Raw genomic sequence first — 27,421 nt, 5'->3', positions numbered from 1 at the left:
CATGTGTCCTAGTTAGTTTAGGACAGGGCGTGGACCCGTGGACTCGCCCAGTTGAATAAATTGAGCTCATCCTTTTGAACCCGCACCCGAGCAAGCAATGGAGTTGGGAGATATATTGTTTTATTCTTTCTCTATATATAAAGTACAAAGTTGCTTCCTTTTTCCGCGTGTTTGATTCCTTGTCTCACGGAGTTCGCCCATGGCCGCTACCCAACCCTCCCCCTACTCTCTCTCTCTCTCTCTCTCTCTCTCTCTCTCTCTCTCTCTCTTCGCGTAGTGCTATTTGTACATAAAGGAAGGGTTGTTGTGGGTTTTTTGAAGGGGCTCGGGAGAAGATGGGCAACTGGGGATGGGGGATTGGGAGGAGAAGGATTGGGTTCGCCCCATCAAAACCCTAGAGCCCTACAACGTCACCGCCGTCGTCGCGGGGAGCCGCAACTCCCTCGCCATCTGCGACAACGGACATGTACATATCACCCTCCCCCCTCCTCTTCTTCTCCCTTTCTCTTTCCTGTTTGTGTATCTGAATTGCTCCTCTTGCTTTTCTTCTTTGTTGGGTTAGCTCTTCACATGGGGGTGGAACCAGAGAGGAACCCTCGGGCACCCCCCGGAGAGCAAGGCCGAGTGCGTCCCCAGCCTCGTCAGATCCCTCGCCGACTCCAGCGTCAAGATCGTTCAGGTATTTTGGCTTTTCGAGCAGGAATTTCTACTGGGTTTTGGTCTTAAGGCAGTGTATTTAGGTACCTACTACTAAAGATTCGATCTTTCCAGTATTTGGCTCATGAAGCGGGAATTCCGACTGGGTTTTGGTCTTAATGCAGTTAAATTAAGTATTCTCTAGTAAAAGATTCGACCTTGTCGTAATTTCAGGCAGCGATTGGCGGGTGGCATTGCCTCGCTGTAGACGACAATGGGCGAGCTTATGCGTGGGGTAATTAAGTTTGGAGTTGTTGTTTGAACTCTCTTTGATTGCTTTTTAATGATGTCTCTAATCTAGTGCAATTTATGTGTTTGATAATTTGGTCATGTGGGGATTTTGAACAGGTGGTAATGAGTATGGTCAGTGCGGAGAGGAACCTGAGAGGAAAGAAGACGGGAGCAAGGCTCTTAGGAGGGATATTCCGATCCCCCAACGATGTGCGCCGAGGCTTTCTGTTCGGCAGGTTGTTGGAATATATTCTAGTATTTCGGATTCTTTGTTTTGAGAATGTTCTTGGAATTTGAGACATGTTTGTATGCCTTAATACCTTATCCTTGTCACTAGCCGACGTGCTTTTATTCCATCAAGTTCCCTGCTTCATGTCCTCCTTTCTTTCCTGCTTTTTGTTAATTTGTAGTGGACTACTTGCTTATGAAAACAAGTGAGAAAAAATTAAAAATATATAGAAAGTAGTCTTAATATTCTTTTTTTGTGTCCTGTTTATGATGCAGCCACAAACATTATAACTTGGCTATTATTCGAATCATTGAATATGCTTATTACAGAAGGGTTTCTCTTACCAATCTTTTCCCCAGGTGGTTTGTTTCCTCAACCAAAAGAGGACCAATCTGTGAATTTATTTTGATTAGATAGATATGTCGTAACTATGGCCACTTTGGCCGCTATGTCACCTAGCTTCTGATAAATTTGTTTAAGCTAAGGATATTAGTGAGTCTGCATCATTGTCCCACCTTGGACCAATTACAGAACCAGTAACTATATTTAGGTTTTAATTTCTTTCCTATGTTCAGGTGGCTGCTGGAGGGACACACTCCGTGGTGCTGACTCAAGATGGTCATGTGTGGACATGGGGCCAACCGTGGCCTCCTGGGGACATGTATCTAATCTCTTCCTAATGTGTAGTAGCTTATTGAATTCTTTTTCCTTAATCTGACTTTCATATCCCCGCTTACTATCACAGTTTTTTTGCAGTAAACAAATATGGGCGCCTGTGCGAGTTCAAGGCCTTGAAAGAGTGAGGCTGATTGCTGTTGGTGCCTTTCACAATTTGGCGCTGTTAGAGGATGGAACTTTATGGGCGTGGGGTAACAATGAATATGGACAGCTAGGCACTGGCGACACTCAACCAAGGTCGCAGCCTATTCCTGTTCAAGGGTTGTCTGGTCTTACCTTGGTAAGAACTGCACCTTATTCTGTATCTAAAAATTGTGCTATTTAACATGCTGGCTAAGAATTATCTGCTACTTCCATTGATTTTGCCACCTTCAAATTTCTGTTGTCCCATATGCTTAGAATAGTCGATGCCAGTCTACAAGACAGTCCAATTGTAGAGCTTTCTCTTTACGAGCTGAAATTCATAGTGCAGCGGCACTCCTTTTCCACATCGTTGATGCCAATCTGAATTAGTACTAATCAATTCTCTTATGGCAAGTGTTCACTTTGTTATTGTTTCTTTCTACTTATATGCTTATAATACATAAAGGGACTAATCAAATTGCAAAACCTCCCAGTTCTATGATTTGAAAAAAAAAAAAAGATACACCAAAGATCTACTGATTGTCCAGAAGAAAATGTAATTCGAATGGCTGGTAAACTTACAAACGATGTGCACGTTTGCATGTTCGTCTTTGGCTTTCTAACCTAGCTGCTGGCTTTACTTCAAGTTTTGTAGTTTTAACTTGCTTTGTCCTTTCAACTTTGTCGCATCACATTGAATACTCTTCATGTGCTCCAGCATTGTTTCCTTGTGGTCCATGTTCTTCTGATGGAGGTTCTAATGTTATTTATTCCAGGTTGATATTGCTGCGGGAGGTTGGCATTCAACTGCATTGACAGATGAAGGAGAGGTAAGTCGCTTCTTCCTTTAGAGCGTTGGTTTAGTCTGTTAGAGGTTCATTTAGTTTTATTTGGCACCCTTGCTACATTGTGTTCAATGTGGAATATTTTATGTCCTTCAATTTGCAGCTTGGCAGCTGGTGATTTTTTTCCCCCCTCTTCTGGTCTAAATACCAACTTAAAATATAAAGTCATAGTGGGTCAGATTGGTCTGTTTTTGTTGCATTTGTGGTTGACCACTGAGCTCTTAATGGGTTTAAATTTTAAAACAAGGTGCTGGAAGAAGAGTTTACTTTGGAGTCATTCTGGGAAGTTTGCTTGACACAGTTCATGCTTCTGTACTCATTTAAACTCTTTTTCTCCAAAATGGTTTCTTGTCCAAATAGTTTGCGACATATCAACGTTATGGCGGCTAGATAAAGTTAAAATTTATAGAGCAACTAAAGTAATCCTAAATCAGGAGAATAAAGCAGAAGGAACAGATCTTCAATTGAAGTTTTTTTAATAGAAGTTTGCAGAATCATGCTCATCTGTTTCTGCGCTAATATTGTGAAAACTAAAATATATGGCACAAATTAGGAAAGAAATGAAAAGGAGGGGGAAAAATTTGTGGTAGCTGTTAAAGATACAGAGAAACCTTGAAGATTGCCAAAACTTGTAGGTATTGGAAAGATTTCTGCTATCATAGCTGTCAAGGAAGATATTAGAGACACCTGATTCTTTTAAGAGTATTTCTTTCTAAAGCTTCTTAAAGCCTGCTGTCCAAATTCAAAACTATCATGTGCTCATCTGGACAAAAAAGGAAAAAACAATTGAATAAGTCTTCTGGAGTTCTTCAAAGCTGCAAATTTGTCTCGTTGGTCGAGGACAACACTTTTTCCAGGATGAACATAATAAAATGCGTTTGCAGACTATTTAAGATCAGGTTTCTTTCCTCTTCCTTTGGGTAAAATGGTAACTTTTGTCCTCCTATTGTGTAGATATTGTTTTACAAGCGCTTAGGATGCTTTAAATTTGTAGTTCTATATCAATTTGCCTGCACTGCTTAACTGTTAGATCTCATTTGGGCTTTGCATCTTGTCAATTGATTGAAGTACGCGATTCAATTACTTATGTTGAGGCTCTCTTGACCGTTGTATGTGTTGCCTAATCAGGCAATGCCATGTATTGAATGCAATTTTGACTGCACTACTCTGAGGAAGCAGACGAAGTACACTTTCAAGATGAGGAGTTCAAAGCATTTTAATAGCAAGTAATTTTGTTAATTATCTTGCTGCTCTTCTAGGTATATGCTTGGGGAAGAGGAGAGCACGGGAGGCTCGGATTCGGAGATGATAAGAGTAGTAAAATGGTTCCTCAGAAGGTTCAACTCTTAGTTGGAGAAGACATAGTTCAGGTAAATTGACTTGCCATCTAGCCAAAATACAATATCACAAGAGTAAGAATTATTCTTTAATATAGGATAATACAGAGATCACATGGAAATTTCTTGAATTTTCTGACCGTTGAGCTATCTGAAACAAGTAGGACTCACACATTTGGACATGTACAGGTATCCTGTGGAGGCACTCATTCCGTCGCATGCACACGTGATGGACGAATGTTTTCTGTAAGTATTTTGTTTATCTAGCAAACTGCTGAGCCAGCTTAATTTGTTCCGGTTTGGTTATTTATGTGCCAAGCTTTTTGACTAGGATTTTTGTATATATTTGATCGCTTTGAACAAAGTTGTTGAGGGTATAATCTTCGACTTCTTAGAAAATTATTTTTTAAGTATTATTGATTATTGATAAGTGATTGGATTGGTACATGTGGAGCCAAATGCTCATTTTTGTGATTTTGAAGTTATTAATGGCGTTAATCCACTTATTTCCTTTCGGCGTCACGCATCATCTATTTGGATTTATCATATGACAGTTCGGGAGAGGAGATCACGGCCGACTTGGATACGGTAAAAGGGTAACCACCGGACACCCTATGGAAGTGCCTATAAACCTGCCTCCTCCGAAAGACCGCAGCGGCTCCCACGGACGGTGGTGCACGAAGCTCGTCGCGTGCGGCGGGCGGCACACCTTAGCAATTGCCACCTGGAAAGATGAACCAGATCAATCAATTCCAACCTAAACCTAGATGCTAGCTGGCTAATGACAGTATTGTTGGATTAAATAGTTGGTTGTTAGTATTATTATTTATATTATTTAAAATAAAGGACTTAAACAGAGTCTGTCATGTGGAAGGAACAGATCCCTTGTATGATTGGATGAGGATAAGCAATTTATTACAAAGGTTTCATTTATGCTGTTTGTTCCCAAGCCATTTGAAAATCCCTGTTAACATAGCATGTTATTTTAACTGAATTGTTGTGGTTTATATGGCTTATTATTACTATAAATGGAAATGTATTTTACTTGCATTACTGAGAACATGCTTGATCTCTAATCCTAATCGGATCTGAATGCTTAGCCCGAGTCGTGCCTGGGCCTGCATCCGACATAGATGGATTCCGGGCCCGGCCCATTAGCAATTTCCTATCACACTGCTCTGCGACCAACCAAATCCTCAGAGGGAGACTCAAGCGCGGATTACAAAGATAGGAAGCCAACCAATCAGAACCAATCATTGCGCCACGTGTAACACAGGACTTAAAGGGAGTGGACACAAACAAGGAGAGAAAGATTGTGCTAACGAGAGCAGTGAGCCAAGTGAAAATTCGACTGCCAGGAGAAGCAAGAGAGGCGAGCGACCGCCGACAGCGCAGGGGGGAGGATAAGATACAATGGTGGTGGCGACGGCGTACTCGACGGCGGTTCTCGGTGGCGCTTGGCTCCCTACGCCCGGCTCCGTCGCTCCTCGCTCCCTTCTCCTTCCCCCTCTACCGAGGCGCTCTATCTCCGCCGCTCCTTCCTCTTCCTCCACCCTTTCCCCCGTCTTGGCCCCTTGCTTCCGAGGTTACCTCCAGCAGTAAGAGATTCTGAATTCGAATATTATTTACGTTATTATTTACTTACGTAAGTCTTGTAAAACAGAAACACAGAGGTTCTCTTTGCTCCAAGTTAGAGCCACCTCTTCGTCGGAGGAGACACCGAGTTCCATTCAAACGGATGAGCTCCTCGCCGATTTAAAGGAGAAGGTACTGCACCCAAATCTCATACTCCGCAATCTCTTTGCGCTGCATTATACGTATCTTTAACTGATGTCGTAAAAGTACAGTGGGATTCTATTGAGAACAAATCCACCGTCTTTTTATACGGTGGAGGCGCGATAGTCGCAGTTTGGCTCTCTTCTGTCGTCGTCGGAGCCATTAACTCTGTTCCATTGGTACACTGTTCTCTCTTAAATCTTTTTTTTTTTTTCGTACTTGCTCCATATAATATCAAATTATGTGATTTTTCTCCAATTTTTTTTCCCCTGTTCTATTCTCTTTGTAGCTTCCCAAGATCATGGAACTAGTGGGGCTTGGATACACTGGATGGTTCGTGTACCGCTACCTCCTCTTCAAGGTAAGCCTCTAATGCAATCTTTTTATTTGTATATTTTTTTGGAATAATACGGCATGAGTTACAGCTGTTTTTGCTGAGTAATTACTCAAATTCTGTTGACTTGAAAGGCTAGAATTTGATGAAATTGGTTGGAAACTAATATAATTTGAAATGAATGGCATAAGAGCATATTCTTTTTGGTCATAAAACTTGATGCGCTTCGCGCTAAATCTTATGTTCTTGCATTATCTTTCTCTTTGATTTTATTCTGACAATTCGTCCTCTTCTGGTTTTTGCAGCAAAGCAGAAAAGAATTGGCGGAAGATATCGAAGCGTTGAAGAAAAAGATCACTGGAACAGGCGAATAATCGCGCTTTCGCATGAAAAATTTTCTGCAAGAGATTTTTCCCGAACACTTGTATAAGAGGAACTTCATTTATGTACTATTACTTATGCATTCTATTTCTCGCACCAAGAAGTTCTTTCCCCTCCTAATGACTACATCAACTGATATGTTATCAGTAAACTTCTTCTGGATATGGTGTTTTTTTTTTTTTTTTGTATTATATATATTTGTATGGTTGGTATTTTTCACTTTCATTATTATTTGTGAAGGATTGGGATGCTTCAACTTAAACAAGGAGATTACATAAGCCATCATACATTAGATTCAAAATCATTTTTTTCACACAGGCTCCGGATCGAAACGATTTTAGGGGTCTGATTATGGGCGAGAACTAAATTTGCTTTGCTTGGGGGTGACCTGGTCGAACAATTGAAAAAATCTAGAATGTATCAGTTATATTACTGATGTGACGTTCTTAATAAATTTAATTTTTTTTTTAGGCTCACACTCATTACTAAAAAATATTTTTATTATATTTTTATCTCAAGTAAAAAAATATGACTGGCTAGTTAATATGATATAATATAAGTGTTACATAGTAAATTTTCTCCTAACAATTTCATCACAACAGTCTAAACCCAAGTCAAATCCGGGTTAAAAAGCATATAAAAAGAAGCTCTCAGAGATTGGTGCATAAACTGAGGAGAGTGTAAAACGTGAGTCCAGCTCTATTTTTTGTAATATGTAAAATGTGAAGTCTGAGAGTTCATGTTCAAAATTTATGCATTTACATATTTGAAGTAGGGAGATATTTATGCACTTATAGATTAAATTTGGAATGCAAATTGGACGGATCTGAGGACGGGAACCTTTTTTCTTGGCTTGTTAAGCCGCATTTTTGTTCTTGTTTATTATTATTTTGAATAATTTGGAATGAAGGTGAATTTTTGGCATATTTTTAGTAAGTTAAATGTAAATTATATTATTATATTTTTGATTTTTAAATTTTTGGGTGGATCACGATTGAGGACGTCGAGAGCTTCATCAAAGGGAATCCATTTCCATCCCTAACTAAACGTTGCATTAAAAAAAAAAACGAAAAAAAAAATCAAGGAGTCAATTTCGAAATAGATTATGGTTAAGAGAGGTTGTCCATAGACCTTGACCTCTATCTTTTGACCGGCACCACCCGTGAAGCACGTGCATGGCACGTGCACATCAAACCAAAGTTGTCTCCGGTTCATGCGATCACGACCGCTTTAGCCAGCCTGGTTCGCCCAGGCGGACCCAAAAACCAGCACACACGCCCGATCTGCGTTGTGCCCCCGCTGGGCCCACCACGTGTCGCCCCTCCATTGGACCGCTAGGTGTACGCGGCCGATCCTCTCCCCCCTCTTTTTTATCTCCACCTCGTCTCCGCGTTCAAAAAACCCCCAAATCGATTGCCTCCGCGCGATTCCGTTTCCGATCGAAGGAGAAAAAAGGGCGAAAAAAGAGGTATCCGATCATCTCCTCTTCTCTCCAACCATTTACGATCTATTCTTTATTTTATTCTTTTTCTTCGTAATTTTGATGCTGTTTTTCCCCAAATTTCTGGGTGATCTCCGTGATCGGATCGTCCCGATCTCGCCAATTTTGTAGGTTTTCTGCTCGATTTTTTACTTTGGGATCCGTATATTTTCTCTAGACGATTCCTTTCCCTTGTATTGTTTTGATTAAATCGGAAAATTTGACAGGTATAGGGCATGGATTTCTTTGAATCGGTGAGATGATGATGTTTTCTTTGAATCGATCCAAAAAGAAAAAAAAATCCCTTGGATTACGATTTGAAATTGTTGTATCGCGCTGACTATTTCTCATTTGGAGTAATTTTGTAAATGATATTAGATATATAACCATCATCTTTTGTTTAGATTATAATATTGCAAATGCGTTGATATGAATCAGCGAAAGCTATATTTTACGAGAGAAATCATTAAATCTGTTAGAGAAATGGGAGTGTAGAATCGGATAGCGTGATATTACGATGTAATGGTGTGCTGATTACGAGATCAACAACAACAGCATTATATGATTGCTGTTATTGATTTTTTTTTCTTTTCTTTTTTGCCGGCGAATGTAAAAATCTTGCAACCAAATAATTTGTGTTGGAGTATGAGATTTAGAGGGTGTGTTTTATGACTTGAAATTTAGTTGAGGTCGAATGCTTTCGAAAGCACATGCATCTGGTGCTTCCACCTTTTTGCTCATTGCATGCAAGTTCACATTCATTCTCATGTCAGAGAGCTCGATCTTGATGTGCATCATGTGGTCATGCATGTTGGAATAGATACATGTGGTTCTTGATGCATGAAAAGTTAGAAATATTGACCCCATGCTGCTTTTGATAGCATTCCTGGTTAATTCCTTAAACATTATGAATTTATTTTGCAAAGCAAGAGATGCTAAACTGGTCACATTTGTTGATCTGCGTGTGGAAGGAAGAATCTAGTTACTATTAATATAAAACAAAATGTCTCGGGAGGAGAATGTCTACATGGCCAAGCTGGCAGAGCAGGCCGAGCGGTACGAGGAAATGGTAGAGTTCATGGAGAAGGTGGCCAAGTCTGCCGACACTGAAGAACTCACTGTAGAGGAGCGCAACCTCCTCTCTGTTGCCTACAAGAACGTGATCGGGGCCCGCCGCGCCTCGTGGCGCATAATCTCCTCCATTGAGCAAAAGGAGGAGAGCCGCGGGAATGAGGACCACGTTGCCCTTATCAAGGAGTACCGCGGCAAGATCGAGGCCGAGCTCAGCAAGATCTGTGATGGCATCTTGAAGCTGCTTGATTCTCATCTTGTACCGTCCGCGACCACCGCAGAGTCTAAAGTGTTTTATCTGAAGATGAAGGGTGATTATCACAGGTAGGAAGGAATGCAAACAACATACATTCTTAGCTAGCATTGCTTCCTTCAAAACTCTACTACATTTATCTTCTTACAGAATCTTTATTTTCCTTTGTGTCTATTGGAAGCTTAATTTCTAACTTATATAATAAAATAATCTTACAGGGACATATGTGGAAAACCTTTATTTTGATATGTCTGAGTGGTGATTAATGAATAGGTATCTTGCGGAGTTCAAGACTGGAGCTGAAAGGAAGGAAGCTGCTGAGAGCACACTTCTGGCCTACAAGTCTGCTCAGGTACAACATATCGGCTATCTGAAATTCCATCGCTAATTATTCATAAAGCATTCAGATTAAAAGTAGCTTTTAAGAAATCCATCGTGGGATACATGTTATACTTCAACCTTCTGTTAAGATGATTTCTTGAAGTGTTTTCTTTTTGCTGCTTGTTATTAATCCTGTTTGATCACTCATCTTTGCAATACAATTTCCAGGATATTGCTTTGGCTGAACTGGCCCCTACTCATCCGATCAGGCTCGGCCTGGCACTCAACTTCTCCGTGTTCTATTATGAGATCCTGAACTCGCCAGATCGTGCTTGCAATCTTGCAAAACAGGTTGGTTTTCAATGATAATGGTTCTGTTGTGGGTATGGTTTTGTTGGTTGTCAACTAGTCATTGAAGTACTTAAACAGTATGATGAATGTGCATGTATAGTGTGGTTTTCTTTAAATGCTTGTGCACTTGCATCATTAAACAATCTTAATACTCTAATGTCTTGGCTCTGATTGAAATTTGTAGTTTTAAGATCATAATTGAGAACTGTTCTAATATTGAATCCTAGTCCGAATCAAAGAGTTCGGAACTGCATATCTATCTTGTCGGTTTAAGACTCCACACAACCTGTGGATATTAAAATCATACTCGTTAGTTTTACATAATAGAGAAAAACAATTCTTAAATGACAAGAACTTTCATCCAATATCTATTTATCTTCTATCTGCCTTTGTACTTCCCTTGGTTCTCTCCCAGTTATAATAGGTAGATATTTTCTTCTTCGCGAAAAGAAAGGTTTTCAGATAGAACATCTGCGGATTCCGTGTTTCTTGTATTTGTTTTCGCTTTTCACTAGGTAGGTGAAACATTCTCTTGCAAATGCATATAATGCTGCCATAATATTCTTTACTTGAAAACAAAGATTTAGCTGTTCTGATACTGTTTGATGTTGCAAATTTGCATTACTGCTATAAATTCTTCTATTGGAAAATGCATATGACGCTGCCACGATAATTAAATGTATTAGCTTACCTCCATCAAATGCTCTGCTTGTTTGGTATAGCTGTTCTGTTTTTCATGAGCTGCGCATCATTTTTTTTCCAAAATTACTGAATATTGTAATGTTGATGTGGCAAAAAAATGTGATGTGAAAAATTCGACGGTCTCTGTTCCGTTTCCCATAATCAATGCTAAAATTGTTGTTGGCTTTTGCTATTCCTAGTACCCACTTCACTCCTAACAGTGCTCCCGTTTGTACAGTTGTGCATTCTCTATTTCTGAAGCAATTTTTAATTATCGGCAGGCTTTTGATGAGGCAATCTCGGAGTTGGACACTTTGGGCGAGGAATCGTACAAGGATAGCACATTGATTATGCAACTCCTACGAGATAACTTGACCTTATGGACCTCTGATATCACGGTATGCTCTAGCCGACAGTTATTTTAGTTCTTTCTCGTAACTTACCTTCACCATCAAATATTTATGCTTGTCTTTCTCGGTGTCAGGATGAAGCTGGGGATGAGATCAAAGAAGCCCCCAAACGCGAGTCGGCAGAGGGGCAGTAAACGATTCGTTCGAATGGCATCAGGAACGAAGTTGCTAGAACTCTCTTCGTATGTCTGAGTTGTTGGAACAATGTATTATGATGAATTCTTGTTTCTATTTGGACATAATGGTGGAAAGTCCTCACGTTTGCTTTGGGATATTGCTACCAATGATCATGGTTTTGTCTGTGTATGTCGACATTCTATTTGGCCTTAGGTTTTATTGATATTTTCTGCTGCTTACAACCCAGCTGTTTTGTGGTGTTTCTCATTCTACTCTTGATGAAATGGCTTTCTTTGTAGGACTGAGAGTGGCAAGATTGCTGCACATAAATCAAAAAATTGAATTCGAATTAGGTTTGTACGATATTGTTGCATTTCACAGTTGGCTTGTGGTAGTAAAATTCTTATTATTATGATTCAAGCAATTGATTTTGTGAGATTATTTATTGCACTGTTAGTGAATAATTAATAAAATAGTTAGGGGACGCCAGATATTTTTGTCTCGGGTGAAAAGTAAACTGTAATTAGATGCCTTGGTCTTCGTTGGTGGGTTAATTTCCTCTCATTATCCAATGCCATGTAAAAAGAATAATGATATTTTCTTAATGTCAATTATAATTAGTTAATCTCCGTCGACCATCTGATACGTGGCCCAAACCAACTAGTGGGTTGAGTCAAGTTCACGTGAGACACAGATCATTTGGCCGTATGATCCTATGTACCCTATCTCGGACACAATCGTAACCGTGTTCAATCTGACCCACTAGAAGGCTAGAAGCTGTGTTCTGGGGAAGAACCCGTTCGAGTCTGCAGGATTTTTCTCCCTCGCTCTCGAATTCTCTTCTTCTCTCCATTCTCCGCCTCTTCTCCCTCCGCATCTCCTCCTCGCCATGAGCGCCATCGCCTCCCCAACGCCCCCACAACCCCAACCCCCCAAAACCGTACGCTTCCTCTTCCCGATCTCATCTCCTTCCGGTCCCCATCTCCTCTTACCAGCTCTCTAATGGCTTTGGCTTCACCAGGTGCGCGTGGTGATCAAGGGGAGGGTCCAGGGCGTGTTCTTCCGCGACTGGACAGTGGAGAACGCGCGAGAGCTCGGCCTCCGCGGCTGGGTCCGGAACCGCCGCGACGGCTCCGTCGAGGCCGTGTTCTCCGGCGCACCCGCCGCCGTGAACGAGATGGTGGAGCGGCGGTGCCGGATCGGGCCCCCCGCCGCCGCCGTCACCGCCCTTAACGCCTTCCCTTCCGACGAGGTCGTCGACCCTGCCCAGGGTTTCCAGCGCAAGCCCACCGTCTAATTCTTCATCCCCCAGTTTCGCTAGGTATGTGCGATTCATCGTCTTATTGATGCAATTCGGGTTGGAGATATATATACATAAATTGAGGATTAATTGGTAATTTTTGTAGTTTGGGCTTCGACGTGGTTACTGTTGCATTGCATGAGAAATTAAAAGAAAATAGAATTCTGGTTTTATATACATATGGTGTAGTTAACATTCTTAGCTGATGTTCTGAAAATGTTGATACAACCCGAGTTTACTATGATACATTGTAGCTTTAGTTTTGAAACAGAATCTGCTAAACGTAGTAGTAAAGTGATATTCTTCTGTGTGAGCTGAAGTGGCTGAAGCCTTATTGTTTTAGTATTAAATGTATATCCTACTATCTATTTGCTCTGCATTGTTTTGGGAAAAGAGTCAATAGTTCACATGGCGTGAACCAAGTAGTATTGTTTGGTGTAAATTGACTGTGTTGCGTTTTTCTGGTTGGTAGTTTAGGTTATCCAAGGTTTAACTCTACCTAAATAAATGACTGCATGCACCATATGTACAGAAGCATCAATGCAAATACACAACTTAGAGGAATAAACTTGCAGCATATTTTTAGGGCGTATAGAAGAATTATTTTCTGAAACATCTTATCCGGAATCTGACCAGACTTGGCCCGACCTGACTGTGTACTTCTATCTTTTGCACAATCCATTGCAAGCCTAACCAATTGATACACCTAGTCCTAGCAAGTCGCTTGGCCGGCCCTGCTAGAGAAGGAAGAGAAGTGTGTGATTAACAATTCTGATTGAGCGTTCAGTCCCTGAAGAATGTAGTAGTATAGCCATATTAAACACCCAAATCATATCTATATATAACATACAGGCATTATACTTGTTCCATTCTCTCGAGAATAGTGTTCTTTCTATAGTTTTTATTTCAGAATTCTACATTCTCTTTATCCTGGCAACTTAAGACTCTTTTACATGCAATATTTCTTCCTATATCAGCTCAGACTCCCTTGGTGTATTATTGCAATGCACAATTACTCAGATCTCAAACCTTATTGTTGAGCTCCACTACCCTATGTTCCTCCTCTTCCCTAATCTGAACTGGCTTAAACGTATAGTACTTAGCACATACCATGTAATACACCAAATTCAAAGCCTGAAGCAATGTGATGAGCCAGTAGAAGTATTCTAACTTCCCCTTGTTTATATTATCTGCTAGCCAGTTAGATCCTCCTGGACCGGCACTATACTTGTGGACTAGCGTGACAAGCATCGTACTAACATAGCTTCCTAAGGATATCACCAACCAGAATAGTGCGGTGGCGGTGCTCCGCATGCTTTCGGGCGCCTGGTCGTAAAAGAACTCAAGGTAGCCAATTGAGGTGAATGCCTCTGTCATTCCAAAGAGAGCGTACTGTGGCACGAGCCAGAAGACTGATATTGGTAGTGTGGTGGTCGGTAAGTCGAGGAGGCCCGCCTCGGCTGCAATGTGCTTGCGGCGGATTTCGATGAATCCAGCGATGAAGGTGGCGGCAATGGAAATGGCAAAGCCGATGCCCATGCGCTGCAGGAAGGAGAGGCCGCGGTCGAGGCCGGTGAAGCGGCGGGCAAGGGGGATGAGGGCGCGGTCGTAAAGGGATATGGTGACAAGCATGGCAAGCATGGTGAAGACAGACATGGAACCTGGGGGGATCTGAAAGGTAGAGGAAGGGGAGAGGCGGCGATCCATGGTGCGGGCCTGCTGGAGGGCAAAGGTGCCCTGCTGGGCTGCAGCAGTGATGACGAGGATGCCTGCAACCCAGATAGGCCCCATGCGGATGACTGATTTTAGCTCCTCCACACGGTGAACCGTGCTCAGCCGCCATGGGTTAGGAGTTCTGGAGGCGGCGGTGGCGGAGGAGCCTTCTTTTACACCATCGGATTTGGTGACGATCGCTGCTTTGTCGAAGAAGCTGCAATAATGAAGACCTGATTATGTGCAGTTCTTGTAAATGATTGATAAACATTAGAGGTTACATTTTAGGTGCTTTCTGTTAAGAGCTCAATAGAAATTGGCGGTACATCTCAATAATCAACTAATTAATCCTGAATCCGGTCAGTAGTTTGGTAGAAGAGTAATGTTATGGCTGCTTTGGAATGTGCTTTGAAGTGCAGTTGATAATTCAAATTTCACACGCGGGTCCGTGCCTTTGCTAAAAGCATCTCCATTATAGGTAGCCATTTCTAACACTGTTTCATACGATCTGATCCGAGAAGCTTAAAAGTGTTTTTGAATTTATTTTGGATTCTCTGAAGCCTCACAGCTGTTTTTGTTTGGACAGGTATATTTCCTAAGCCATCGTGTATGCTTGGCTTATTGTGTATGTTTGTCTTTAGCTGCAGTCATCTATAATTGAGTGTTTAACATGTAGAGTGGAGCTTTTGATGTAACAGAAAGATGGGATGAGATAGTAACCCTCATAAACAAAAACTCTGATAGTATTAGATCAAAGTTAAATGGTACTGCTCCAAATACAAAGAGGCTAAGATGTTGCCGCCAATAGTTAGTTTGATTTGTAGGTACGCTCGTCCTCTAGTCTCAGGTCTTGTATTCTGTTTTAGTCTTAGGTTTTGAATTTAAATTCTGCTATAAGCTGAAATGGGTGCGTGATCTCGATGACTAGCTCAAAATTTTGGGAGAAAAAAAAAAAAGAGGAAATCTGGCTGTGGTATGATGGCACGGGTGCGCACATGCAGGGGCTAAACCCACATGTTTAGCCCACATGTTTTGGGCCCACATGTTGGGGGCATGTCACCTCATGTGGGGCCCACATGTTTTGGGCCACCCTCACGAGTCACGAACGTAGTAGCAAATACTAGTAGTATATAGCTACACGCAAGTATATATTTTTGTAAACCCCTTGTTAATTAGTATATCGTGATCATGCATTTTTGGAATAGCATTTATTTGTTTTCATGGAGTTATTTCTATTAAAATCATTAAAATTTACATCTTCATTAGTTATTAGCTATTAACTATTACCACTTATTAAACATATTCTATGAGAAATTTAAACTTGAGAGAGAGAGAGAGAGAGAGAGATTCAATACCTCAGCTGCTTGGTGTGCACGAGCTTCCCAGAGAGAGAAATGGCTTTGTCCATCTCATCATTCTCGTACAAAATTCGCGGGTCATCAATGGCCGCCACCTTCCTCTTCCTGACTGCTGCCACCACGACCTGCGCAAGCCGCGTGAACGGGCTCCCAGCCGGCTCCAGCCTCCGGTACATCTTATACCCAGCTGCGAACGACGCCGCTGACACTGCCATGGCCGCGGTGGGGATTCCCAGCCCCCACCCCCAGCCGATGTTGTCCTGCACATACACGATCACTGTCACCGCCACCAGCATCGACGAGCCCATGCAGAAGTAGTACCAGTTGAAGAAGTTCCACGTCCTCGTCCTCTCCTTCGGGTTGGACTCGTCGAACTGGTCCGCGCCGAACGCCACCACGCATGGACGGATACCGCCTGCGCCCACCGCGTTTAGCAGCAGCGACACATAAAGCACAGCGAGCTGCCATGAGGCGGCCTCCTGGCATGCTTCCTGGTGGCCGGCTGGGTTGCACGGAGGCGGCCTGAACTGGGGGAACACGGCTGAGATTGTCAAGCTTGTCATTCCCTAGAATCAACACAAATTAATCAATTAGTGTTTAAAGGCAAAGAGTTAACCAGTGAGGATTCATCAGTCTGAAGTTTCTGAAATGTTAAACTACTAACAATATTTTTACCATACAAAACTAGTTTATCAACTGTAATCTAAGAAATTGTTTAAAATTACACTAGTAAAGTGTATCATCCATTTAATTTACGTGCTAATTTTTAACCTAGCCTTAAATTATCATGTTAATTAATTTTAGGATGCATAATCAAGATAGTATTATATGGAAAGGCTTAAAGTAATGAAAAATTAATTATTGATGTGCTCTTTTAAGTCTCAACTATTTGGTAGAAGAGGGAGGCGATGAAGATGGTCCAGAAGCGGCCGACAAAGGCGTCGGCGAGGAAGGCGCCGAGCAGGGGCGTCAGGCTGGCAGTGCCGCTGAAGTTTGTGAGGGTGGTGGCTGCCTTGGTGAGAGGCATGTGCAGCTGCTGGGTCAAGTAGCTCACCATGTTGGTGGAGAACCCCACCACGGCGAGCTTCTCCGCCGTCTCGTTTGCTGCATCAACCCAATCGACCAAGTTACCATAGGAGATGTTTGGTTGCAAGTAAGTATTGCTCAACTAGTACAGTTCCAAATAACTAGATGTATCTAGAATGAAGCTTAAGATGAATTCAGTAGAGTTCCAAGACAACAAAAAACAATCAACTTTTAAGAACTTGGCTTCCTCTTTTAAATGAAGTCAAGTTCTCAAAACTATACTCCTAACTACTAGATATGTACTTCTCCAAGTAACATGAAGTATGAGGTAGTGTGTGTGTGTGTACCAAAGATGAAGGGCATTGTTCTTAGGCCTCCTATTCTTTTGTTGTCAAGGAGGCCATGGTCTCTCCTCTTTTCCCCCTCCATTTCTTCTCCCATGTTTTTGTTCTCCCATGAGCTCCAAATATTTCGCTGGCCCCATATTTATAGGGATCTTGTACTCATCTCTCTCGCTCTCAACAGTTCCTCTATACACAAACTTGCAGTGGTAACAAACACCACATGTCGGCCGTCGCTGAGTCACATACGAATTCTGCAGCAGTGCCCAACAAATGGTCTTTTTACTGTAAGCATCTTTGCTGTTAGATTTTACTTCTACGTGAATCTTAGAACACAGCCAAGTAAAATCTAGTGGCAGAGACAGGAAATATTTCCTGGTGGTGATGGTCGTTGGATGCATGGTGCATGACAGAACTTTCTACGTCCTTTATCTCGCGTATGACTAAATACTCTCCCTTTTGACCCATTCATTATTGGTACCCTCTTCTTATCTTTGCATTGGACTCCTTAGTATTTTGAGGTTCGTTCAAAATCAAGTTTAACATTAAAGATAAGTGAGTATGAAAAGACCAATCTGATTGAGATGCGTGAAATTACTTTGCATGTGTGGTTTGCGTACATACTATTGGGTGTGGGGATGTTGGAGGAATCTGGAATTGAGGAAGTGACAAAGAAAAGGGACGAAACATTTTGATGGTGATGGGATGATGTGGGAATTTAGGCCATGTTGTTACACAAGGTGGGGCAGATGAGTACCATTCTAATTGATAACAGCTCCGACTTTTGTTGATCCAATGCCCTTAGGTTAGGGCGACTTTAATAAACAGTTTCAAAAATTGCTGATGTATTAGCGATTACTAATGATAACTCATATTGACTGTTATAAAAAGTTTCAGTAAAAAATAATATAACAAATTTAAGTTACAACGAGAGCGGAAAAAAAAAATATAGGTTTATTCAATTGATCCAGTTTGGGTATATAGAATACTTGTTACATTTGCTCATATGTCAGGATACCCGAAGCACCACTACTCGATGAAAGCATAGGTTTGAGTGGCCAACTACTTTTTAAGATAAAGTCGTATTTGATTTGATTGATTGTACTGGTGTCAATTGATTGATTGTACTAGTATTAATTAATTAATGAGTCAGATTTGTCATTTTTTTTTTCCACGATTATTTGTGGCTATTGGCAAATGAAGCATCAAATAGGGTTTAGATTTGTCAAACATTTTGACACATTTTGTTCCATCCGTTTATTTTACTTGTATGTAGCCGAATAATTATTTTGTCACGGCTCACATAATCATTTCTAACTCCCAGCGAAGATGCATTTTTAGGCCTACCAATATTGTTCAAAACATGGTTGTTTTCCCAAGCCTCTCTTTACCTCCCAATCAGAAAAATCAAGAGAAAACACTGACCTTTAGTACGTAGCCAAATCCAACACGCCATCCACATTACCTTCATTACCGACATGTCTCATTCCATGCGAATCAGAGAGCAACTCAGACAACGCAAGTGTCCATAGAATTGTAGTGCACTTTGGATATGGTACTGCTGCTGCCGCCAACGCCACTAAAGTTGGGCATTAAGGACCGACGTTTTACTGCAGCGTTCCTCGGTAATGTTCCGCGCACGCCAAACTGCATCAAAATCTTTGTGGACAAGCTTCTCTGCTCCGAGAATCCAAAATCTTGGAGCATTTGATTTGGCAGCAGGAATTTTATGTTAAAAATTCCGACTGCAAATAAAACTAATAACAGAATTGTGTTTTCAAACATGTGTACTCAGAAGGCCCTTCCGCGTAGGTTAATACAGAGTCAAACAGTCCCCCGAGGTCGCTTCGGTGTTCTGTGAGTATGCATATTATTTTCCACAGATTGATCCGTTTCAGTCATGATACAACAACTCGAAGTTCGATTTTGACACGAAAATTAAAAAAACTCAAAACTTAAACAAAAAACCACGAGAGAGAACGAGAGAGATTTAGAAAATATGTTGTCAATAATCCGACAAATTATGTTGGCTCTCCTCTGCCTCCAAGATAATCAGGATATAGAGATCATTTGCATACATACAAAACTACAGATAGCCACCCAAAACTTTTTGTATTTCAATAAATTTTTAAAAAAAAAAACATAACACGGTCCACCACCCTTCGCTCCCTTTCTAAATACTAAGTTGCGACTAAAAACTTGGGGGAAATAGGTAACAAGTTCGCACGTATCACATTTGCAAAAGAAAAAGGTTATAGGTACTAAAGTTTAAAAGGCACCAGGTGTTGTGTTTATCCAATTGAATAAGGATGAATACTTCGCAAGCAATCAAAATCTATTCATTAAAAGGGATAACAAATCTAGCAGATTAGGCATAATAGAAGTAATAAGGTTCGAAAGAAGTAGGGCGATCCACGATGCATGATCTTTATACACAATTAAAAGTTTCTAAAGACATCATATAAAACTTTTTTATGTGACAAAAGTTGAGCCCCAAATAGAAAAGAAGAACGATAATTTAAGATGAAAAGATAACCAACCTCAAGTGACCCCAATACTATTACCTAGACAGTAACTGTTATTGATAGACACACTGATGTGAAGCATGTGCTCTGTGTGGCTTTTTTCTCCAAAAGCTCTTCGATCTTAGTTGTGTCGTTTAATTACTCCTCAAACTCATGCATATGATCCAAGAGATAGTTTGCGGCCAACTCCTCGTTCTTGTTGCAGGCGAAAAACACTTCCAAAACAAGTTCCCGATCAAAGCCCATTGCTTCAAGCTGCCTCAAAATAAGTGCAAGAATATGAGGAAGATGCATATCATAAACCAACAATTACTGTTTTGAAGTTGAATACAGCAAGCAAACAAGCAAGCAACCGTATATGAGTCATAGCTAAAGGGACTTTGTCCTCAATTTTTCATTTGAATTTTGGATATCCTACAGCTGGTAAGACGACAACAAGCGAAAGATTAAAAGCCTAAGAAGCTTTTCGTGGAAAATAGCGGAAATAAGAAATGTGAAACAAAAAATCCGTCCCAACCTCTAGAGGTGTAAAAGGTATACTACAAACTTAAAACCAAATGCAGCTAGAGTTTACAATTTAATAAAAGGCTATAGGTTGATTTAATATGAAATTTAAGGTTAGCATCCAATCTTACTTCTATTTCCCACCTCATTATGCCTTTTTAACATACATAGCAAACCATGTTTCGACATTCTAGCTCTAAGAGAAAATGATTAACTTACACGCTCAATGGCTTCGCGCTCTTCTGGAGTAACTGTAATGGCTTGTGGCATTGCAGCTGCCAACTGACTCAGCAAATTCCTGGATTGTTTAATAAACAGAGAAAATAATAAGTACCACTAGAATTCTGACAAGCACAAACCTGCATTCATAGCTCAAGACTAGAATTTCTCACCCCTCTCCTCCCTCCGCAGGTTCATTAACTAAACGAAGAAACTCGGCTTGATTTTCCTGAATCAGACGCAGAACTTGGGGATTTTGTTTCCCCAGCTCTTGAAGCATAGGCTGTGAAATAAAGAGAATTAATACAGGATCCTATGTGGAAGTAAATTAGAACCAATAAGATTCAATGCAAAAACATGCACAAAGAAATAAGAACAGACCTGTAGGATTTGAGGGTTAGCCTGAACCAAAGCCAGCAAGGCTCGAAACTACACAAAAAAGAAAAGGTGATGTACAAGTTTGAACAGAAATTAACAGTTTTTCTCACCTAGATAACAGAGAGCAAGATGTTGAGCACCTGTGGACTATTACGTAACATGTCAAGGCTACCGGCACCAGCATTGGATCCCATGCTTGGAAGACCCTGTTGAAAGTACAGAATGTGATAAAACTAACCAAAAAACGATACCAAGTCCCAATAATTCATTTATTATACTCCTCTCTCACATCAGCCTCCATGACAGGGTAGATGATATCATGTCTTCCTTATTACTACCATATCCTCTTTTAAGACCTTCAAATTAAATAGAACTACTCTTTTCCATTGGTGCACAATATCGACATCACTAGACATGCCATTCTTAAATCACATTTCACATTTCTAGCCCCCAAAGGTCTAGTCCCAAAGGTACTACGCAAGACAAGAATAAGGATGAGGTAAATTATCCAATAACATAACTATATACCATATGGTAGAAGGGACTTGGACATTAACGTACTGCTAGCACTTAAGGACAAGAAATAAAACTTGCATTATGAATAAATATAATTTCAGGACTTCTAAATATAAAGAAAAAATTATTTCATCTAGATGTCTTTTGTTTATGTATCTAATGAGTCATTCAGATAGAAATTAATAGAGAAATTCAAGTTGATTTATATCTTAAAGGTATTAATCAGTAACCAATTTTCACTTGTAAAGCAGTTAATTATATAGATTTTGATGATCTATGTGTGTGACTATGGGGTTTCTGGGTTGAAAGCTCCATCATATAGCACTAGCATCATTTTTGCGATAGCTTGACAGCTGGCTAAAAAGGTCTCTTAATAGTACGACTTTTGTATCACATAAACACAACACATATGTATTGGTACACAGAATAGTAGGACAGCATGAATAGCACGTACCTGGGGAAAGAGGTCCAAGGGATTGGCGTTGGGCCCAGAGGAGGGAGGAGCTGCAGGCTGAGCTGGTTGTTGGACTTGGGCTGTTGGATTGGCTGGTTGGCCACTTGAAGGTGCTCTAGCTACATGAGGGACTTCTACATTCTCAGGAATACCCTAAAAGAGAGGTCGAAAGAAATCAATAACAAGACCATGATCTCTGTTGTCAGAAATGCATAAAAATGGGCATGATACAAATTTCACGTGAATCTTGAGCCAATCATCAAAAGCAACAAATAACAGGTACATTAGAATAAGCCAACATTGTGAGTCGTCAGGGACTGCTGGAAAGAACATAGTATGAAAGAATGTATCCAACATTCCAACCGTAAGCACAAGACAGCTCGTAGTTACAAAACAAAGAATAGATTAAAGATCAGTGCATAATTAAAACCGATGAAGAAAATAAAAGGTATGAATCTCACAGAATACAAATATTCAACAGCCCTCTCAGGATTGTTAAAAGCAGCACGTAAAGCACGAACTACAGTATCTCTGTCCCAGGTCCCACCGCCCATGTCAAGAATCTGTTGAATTGTTTGCTCCAGACCACTTCCTGCAACAAGGTTTGATGCAGCTTGACCGTATGCCTCGACTTCAGAGCTGCATTGTAGCATCGCAAAAATTGGAGAGGAGAGGGGGTGGGGAACATTAGATATTACCAGCAGCGACATAATTAATACCAACAAGTAGATGAGATGGGAAGTTAAATAGTTACCGAGAGGTCTACCAATCAAAATACAAGGGTAAAGACAATGAAAGGCATATTATATTCACAGCCGTGCTATAATGCTAAAATCAGACCATAAGAGGACCAGCACTAGTTATTGGAAAAAGGAAAAAACTTACGATGCGCTAACTGCCAGTGCTGGGGCAGGTGCGGCAGTGGGAGCTGGTGCATTTGTAGGTGCCCTGCTTAAATAAGAAAGAGACCACACAAAATTAATGCGGGACTGAATATTGTGACAATAAAGCAAAATGTTAAAAGATAACTCACGATGCCGTGGGTGCTGCAGGTGCAGGGGAGGGAGCGGGTGTGGGAGTCGGAGCAGCTGGAGGCACCGGACTACTAGTTGGAGCCTATCAAATGGGGATAAAGATATTTTTAAAGACATATAAAAGAATCAAATAAAATCTTTCCCCAAATTCACTCAAGAAAAAGTACAGAAGTCAGTAAAAGAACAAGAAATCTCAAAGCACATCAAGAGAGCTGCATACGTACTAATTATCTTGACAATTTAAGTTCTGCAGGTATAAGAAAAGGCATGCATCAATATGGGAGATAGGAAGAAGAGCAGATGCAAGCTATCTAGATAGGAAGAAGAGCAGACGCAAGCTATCTTGTTAGTCTGCTAAAGAATACACTATCTTTTGTGAAGAAAGGTTAGGAGTTAAACATCCTTAAGCATTCGATTCATATGCAGATGCATACATACATACTAGTATAGAAATAAAATAAGTCCTCTCTCACTTTTGACTATATTCTTCTAGCGCCAAATTACTGCTTCAACAGAACAGTAGTGCTGAAAACCAATATAGCAAATGGAGGATGGGAGAAAAGGGGGGGATGTTATTTTGAGTGCCGATTTACCTGATTTGTGGGTGCCTTTGCTGCAGATGAAGCTCCACTCGATGAGCCTTTACTCTGCAAAACAGATTAATTATATCACACTACTAAATCATAACAAGTGCATAGAAGACAGATTAGCTCCATAGCCTACATCTATGCATATCACAGATATTAATGTTTCCGTACCACAAGGCAGAAAATAATTTTATGATATAAACTATAACTACCTTGCTCAACATTATAACAATAAAACTATTTTCAGCAATTTTGTTATCGTCCAATGTTGTGTCATCCTTGAGTATTTTCCCTTGATGTATGAGCATCTGTTGGTCAGCTGGGTAAATGCTCTGCCCTTGAGCAGTCTCAATGTTCTTTTTCACATCAGCTACCTGCGCCGCAAGAGACTCGTATTTAAGTTGACACTCTGTCCATGATACCACAATTAGAGCATTTAAAGCAATAGACAGGTAAGCTTGATAGCCAACAAATGCAGTTTCAATCACTACATAAGAACAATTAGAGTAGCCAAAATATCACTCTTCTAAAATTTTACAAGCGCACACACATATACATACATGCCTACATATGTATATATTTGGCTTAATGAAATATCTGCACAATATATGCAGTGTAATGGGGAAGAAATAGTCTTACCATGATCAATGAGCGGCACATCGAACATCTAGGTCATTAATGGCTAGTTCCCTCTATAGAAGCTCAACCAACATAAAAATGTTCATAAGGGCTTTACATGTTGTAGGCTCAAAACAAATATCTCAGAATATTTGACAGGATAAGCAAAGGATTGTCTGAAAAAGGTTAATTTGCTGATGATCCTTGACTTCTTTTATTTGCAAAGTTTTGCTCTGGTCCTTGTTTTTTTGAAATTGACAAGCAACACCCTAAACTTCAACAACAATTCACAGAAGCCCTATCAATCATCTTCCATTAAGTTTCGGACACTAACGACAAGTTAGGATGTCACTTGTCCACTTTATAGAAGGGAAAAGAAAAGGTGAAACTATAAAAAAAAAAAAGGATGAAAATATTAGTGCCATTTGCTTCTCATTTAATAATAAACAAGAACACCATTGTTGAAAGTGCTTTCAAATAAGTTCTAACAATCCTATAAATTAGACTGAAAGAAGTAACATTTAGGCTTTTTGTTTTGATTATGGGTTTTAAGCAAGATGGCCGAAAATAGACTATCTAAATGAGCTAGAATAGGATGAGAATTCCACCATATGTGGGAAAAAGTAGCGCTTCAATGCAAGTGCCAAATATGACAGTTCCAGTCCTAACACGCACAAATGCGCATTCGAATATTGCCAGATAATTAGTTCCCTTGCTATTAGAAAGAACTAAAATGAAAATAAAAGTAGATGTTTGAATTCAAGATTGTGTTTTATGATGAAAAAAAAAAAAAAATTACTTAAGACACGATTGTTATCCTTTACCCTTTTTTCTTTTCTTTGAAGCCTCGACTTCTCTAATTGTCACAGTTGTTTCGGAGATCTGATCATTCTGCATAACTTAAAAGAGCCCAATTCGTTCACCAAGACATACTTCAACATGTCACGGCTAAAACCCGATAAACCCCAACATGAATCATCAAAAGTTAATGGATTCATAGGCCATGCGCTGCGTTTAAAATTCAAACGAACTCCTTCAAAGCAACCTAAAACCCACCGTAAAGATAACAAGCAATCATCAACGTTACAAATCCACAAAAATATCGACTTTTCCCCCCTAAATCCAGAGGAGAAAAAGATTAACTTCTACAATAAAAGGGCACAAATTTTTAACGCCTCAGATGACTCCACTCTTTTTCCCCCCAAAACCCTAAATCCTACAGCAACAAATCTAGGGCAAGGATGAACCAATCTACATCTCAACCCTTCCCCAACCAAATCTAACCTAATTCCGCCGATATTAGAAACAATCCGAAAAAAAATCTCATCGATTACAAAGATCTAACCAAGAAGATTACAAAGAACAAGGATCTGAGAACGAAGAAATTAGGTATCGAGAGGGACGAATCGAGATCGGAGCGAAAGGGGAATACCATGTCCTCGGGCATAGCTTCGATCTCGAAGCTCGTGCCCTTGAGGGTCTTCACGAAGATCTTCATCCCTCTCGATCTCTCTCTCGCGATCTCCTCCTCCTCTTCTTCTTCTTCTTCCTCTCTTCCTCTCCCTCCGCTCGAGGGTTTTGGCTTCTCCAAGAGCGAGAGGGCGAAAAATAAAATAGATAATAAATAAATAATAATAATAATAAAGAGAAATATAATATATATATATAAAGAAAAATATATCTCGGATATTTAAAAAAAAAAAAAAGAAAAGAGAAAGCCGAGACGGAGTCGGTGTATAATACTCGGTGGTTCTCGGAGTCTGATACGCTATCCTTACGACGTACCAAACAGCATACATTAGCTAATCATAACTTGACACGCGGAATAATTTGTTAGCAGAGCGGGACCCACGTAGTTGGCGGATATAATTGGTGTTTGGGGCTTGTTACCGGATTCGGGTTTGGTGGTGCGCTGGATAAGGGATACTTTGCAGCCAAATTCGGATTGTGGGTGTCCAACTTTCCAAGAGGGGAAAAGAAAAGCGAACGAAAGTGTGAGGGGGTAAAGTTCAAAAAAAGGTTAACCCGATCCGAAGCAAAGCGCATGCTTTTATGGGGAAAACTATTGCATGCACCCGGTGCACCGTGCACCATATCCAACAACCTTATCTCATAAAAGGCTTCAAATTCAAAATTCACTCTCTATCTACTGTGTTCTACGTCTAAATATTGCATTATCAAATATCATAATAAAATTTTTAAATTATATATATATATATATATATATATATATATTTCTATATATGAATTTTAGATGTTGAAGATAATATTTATCAAATTAGATTTAGCTCTTTTTTAGATGATGATTATCAAATGTTGAGTGTGGTGTACGTATGAGATGGTGATGTACCAAAGCATGGAAAAGTTTCTCCTTTTGTCCTTGTATTCTTACTCTTGAAGCCAAAAAAAACACTTAGTTAATGGCTTAGAGTTATTAAATTCATAAAGATACTCACAAATATTCATCAATTATGTGAGTTTATTTGTAAGAAACAAAGATTATATAAATGTCCAGATTATTTGAACAATTCTGGTGAATTATCTAATTCTTTCATCTTTCGTAGTAATTCTTTGATTCATATTTTAATTTGTTGGTCCACGGATAAAACACACGAGCCAAGTGTAGTTCTTTGGGCCATCAATGTCAATAGGCCACCATTTGGACGGGCCAAATTAATGGATCCACAAGAACCAAGTGCATACCATCATAGATTTCCTTTCTAATGGCCCGTTTAGTGGCATATTTTTTTTCAATTTTCGATAGTACTACAAAAAATGTATCATAATCGATTAACTGCAATATACAAAATCTTGCATTACATGCGAAAAAGGCCATAATATTATTTCATAGTATTTTCTCAATACACGTATCGCAATATCCCCTATAATCACAAATAAAGTCTATTTCAGCATTCTATTTCATGTATTTTTCAAGTATTGGAAAATTATAAAGGAGGGATGAGTTGTGTCAAAATGCTCGTCGCATTAGCTCTGGGGTTCTTACCTTGATATCTGAGACGATTCGAGCAACAGTTTTAAGTCAAAAATTAGCATACAAGTCTCTCGGAGAAAAATTAATTGATTTGCACGAGTTGGAGAAAACTATGAGGTGCTTCGACGATAAAAAAAAAAAAAATGTATTACTAGGAAAAATAAGTGAGAGGTCGAGGATGAAACATACATTAATTAGCTAGACCTGAACCTAATATTCTAATTTTTAGATCAACTTAGTTTTCAAAAGCCTTTAAAACCAGGACCATGTGTGGCAACATCATTCTTTTTAATTAACACTCCAACATAGACCAAGTAGCAAGCAATTAATTAAAGCCAAAATAGGTAGAAACTGATTTGAGAAATATAATTTATTGGGCCATTTTCTATCAAATTGATGTTTTCGTGTCACATGGTATTAAAGTCAATCTTAAACTCGGATCATTCCATAAAAAGTCACAAATACAATCCCCAGTTTCAACACCCCTTTAATAGTTCCTGCTCTAGATGTCTCTCTTAGGCATGTGAGACGAATAAGGAGTT

General features: G+C 40.0%; 6 protein-coding genes across 8 annotated transcripts; 4 read left to right on the top strand and 2 right to left on the bottom strand.

Annotated features, from left to right (window-relative positions):
• LOC109711659 (ultraviolet-B receptor UVR8-like) lies at positions 301-5,092 on the top strand. The gene is made up of 10 exons (XM_020234809.1): positions 301-466; positions 563-679; positions 871-931; positions 1,045-1,163; positions 1,732-1,817; positions 1,913-2,114; positions 2,734-2,787; positions 4,062-4,172; positions 4,329-4,385; positions 4,694-5,092. Exons 1-10 carry the CDS (start codon positions 350-352, stop codon positions 4,898-4,900), a joined length of 1,131 nt encoding a protein of 376 aa, XP_020090398.1. The 5' UTR covers positions 301-349; the 3' UTR covers positions 4,901-5,092.
• LOC109711660 (protein CURVATURE THYLAKOID 1A, chloroplastic-like) lies at positions 5,439-6,855 on the top strand. The gene is made up of 5 exons (XM_020234810.1): positions 5,439-5,724; positions 5,803-5,906; positions 5,987-6,094; positions 6,205-6,276; positions 6,555-6,855. Exons 1-5 carry the CDS (start codon positions 5,553-5,555, stop codon positions 6,621-6,623), a joined length of 525 nt encoding a protein of 174 aa, XP_020090399.1. The 5' UTR covers positions 5,439-5,552; the 3' UTR covers positions 6,624-6,855.
• Positions 7,945-11,617, top strand: LOC109711300 (14-3-3-like protein). Of its 3 annotated transcripts, XM_020234269.1 has the most exons (7): positions 8,016-8,098; positions 8,338-8,364; positions 9,082-9,505; positions 9,708-9,786; positions 9,984-10,106; positions 11,069-11,185; positions 11,272-11,617. In XM_020234269.1, exons 3-7 carry the CDS (start codon positions 9,114-9,116, stop codon positions 11,329-11,331), a joined length of 771 nt encoding a protein of 256 aa, XP_020089858.1. In that variant the 5' UTR covers positions 8,016-8,098; positions 8,338-8,364; positions 9,082-9,113; the 3' UTR covers positions 11,332-11,617. The 3 variants fall into 3 exon arrangements, with proteins under 3 accessions (XP_020089856.1, XP_020089857.1, XP_020089858.1); XM_020234267.1 differs by lacking the exon at positions 8,338-8,364 and having other exon boundaries at positions 7,945-8,098; positions 11,272-11,576; XM_020234268.1 differs by lacking the exon at positions 8,338-8,364 and having other exon boundaries at positions 7,966-8,098; positions 9,086-9,505.
• Positions 11,938-12,982, top strand: LOC109711301 (acylphosphatase). The gene is made up of 2 exons (XM_020234270.1): positions 11,938-12,254; positions 12,336-12,982. The coding sequence occupies exons 1-2, from the start codon at positions 12,204-12,206 to the stop codon at positions 12,609-12,611; spliced, it is 327 nt and encodes a 108-aa protein (XP_020089859.1). The 5' UTR covers positions 11,938-12,203; the 3' UTR covers positions 12,612-12,982.
• Positions 13,484-17,303, bottom strand: LOC109711298 (protein NRT1/ PTR FAMILY 3.1). The gene is made up of 4 exons (XM_020234265.1): positions 17,059-17,303; positions 16,572-16,789; positions 15,683-16,251; positions 13,484-14,544 (listed from the first exon to the last, which is right to left on the bottom strand). Exons 1-4 carry the CDS (start codon positions 17,150-17,152, stop codon positions 13,638-13,640), a joined length of 1,788 nt encoding a protein of 595 aa, XP_020089854.1. The 5' UTR covers positions 17,153-17,303; the 3' UTR covers positions 13,484-13,637.
• LOC109711299 (ubiquitin receptor RAD23c-like) lies at positions 19,395-25,519 on the bottom strand. The gene is made up of 12 exons (XM_020234266.1): positions 25,320-25,519; positions 23,482-23,643; positions 23,276-23,329; positions 22,682-22,764; positions 22,534-22,596; positions 22,110-22,287; positions 21,649-21,801; positions 20,819-20,884; positions 20,682-20,729; positions 20,474-20,583; positions 20,301-20,379; positions 19,395-19,832 (listed from the first exon to the last, which is right to left on the bottom strand). Exons 1-12 carry the CDS (start codon positions 25,383-25,385, stop codon positions 19,716-19,718), a joined length of 1,179 nt encoding a protein of 392 aa, XP_020089855.1. The 5' UTR covers positions 25,386-25,519; the 3' UTR covers positions 19,395-19,715.

Source organism: Ananas comosus, linkage group 6 (genome assembly GCF_001540865.1).
Source record: "Ananas comosus cultivar F153 linkage group 6, ASM154086v1, whole genome shotgun sequence".
NCBI lineage: Eukaryota > Viridiplantae > Streptophyta > Magnoliopsida > Poales > Bromeliaceae > Ananas > Ananas comosus.
The sequence above is the reverse complement of the archived record's forward strand: the minus strand, read 5'-3'. Positions and strand labels throughout refer to the sequence as shown.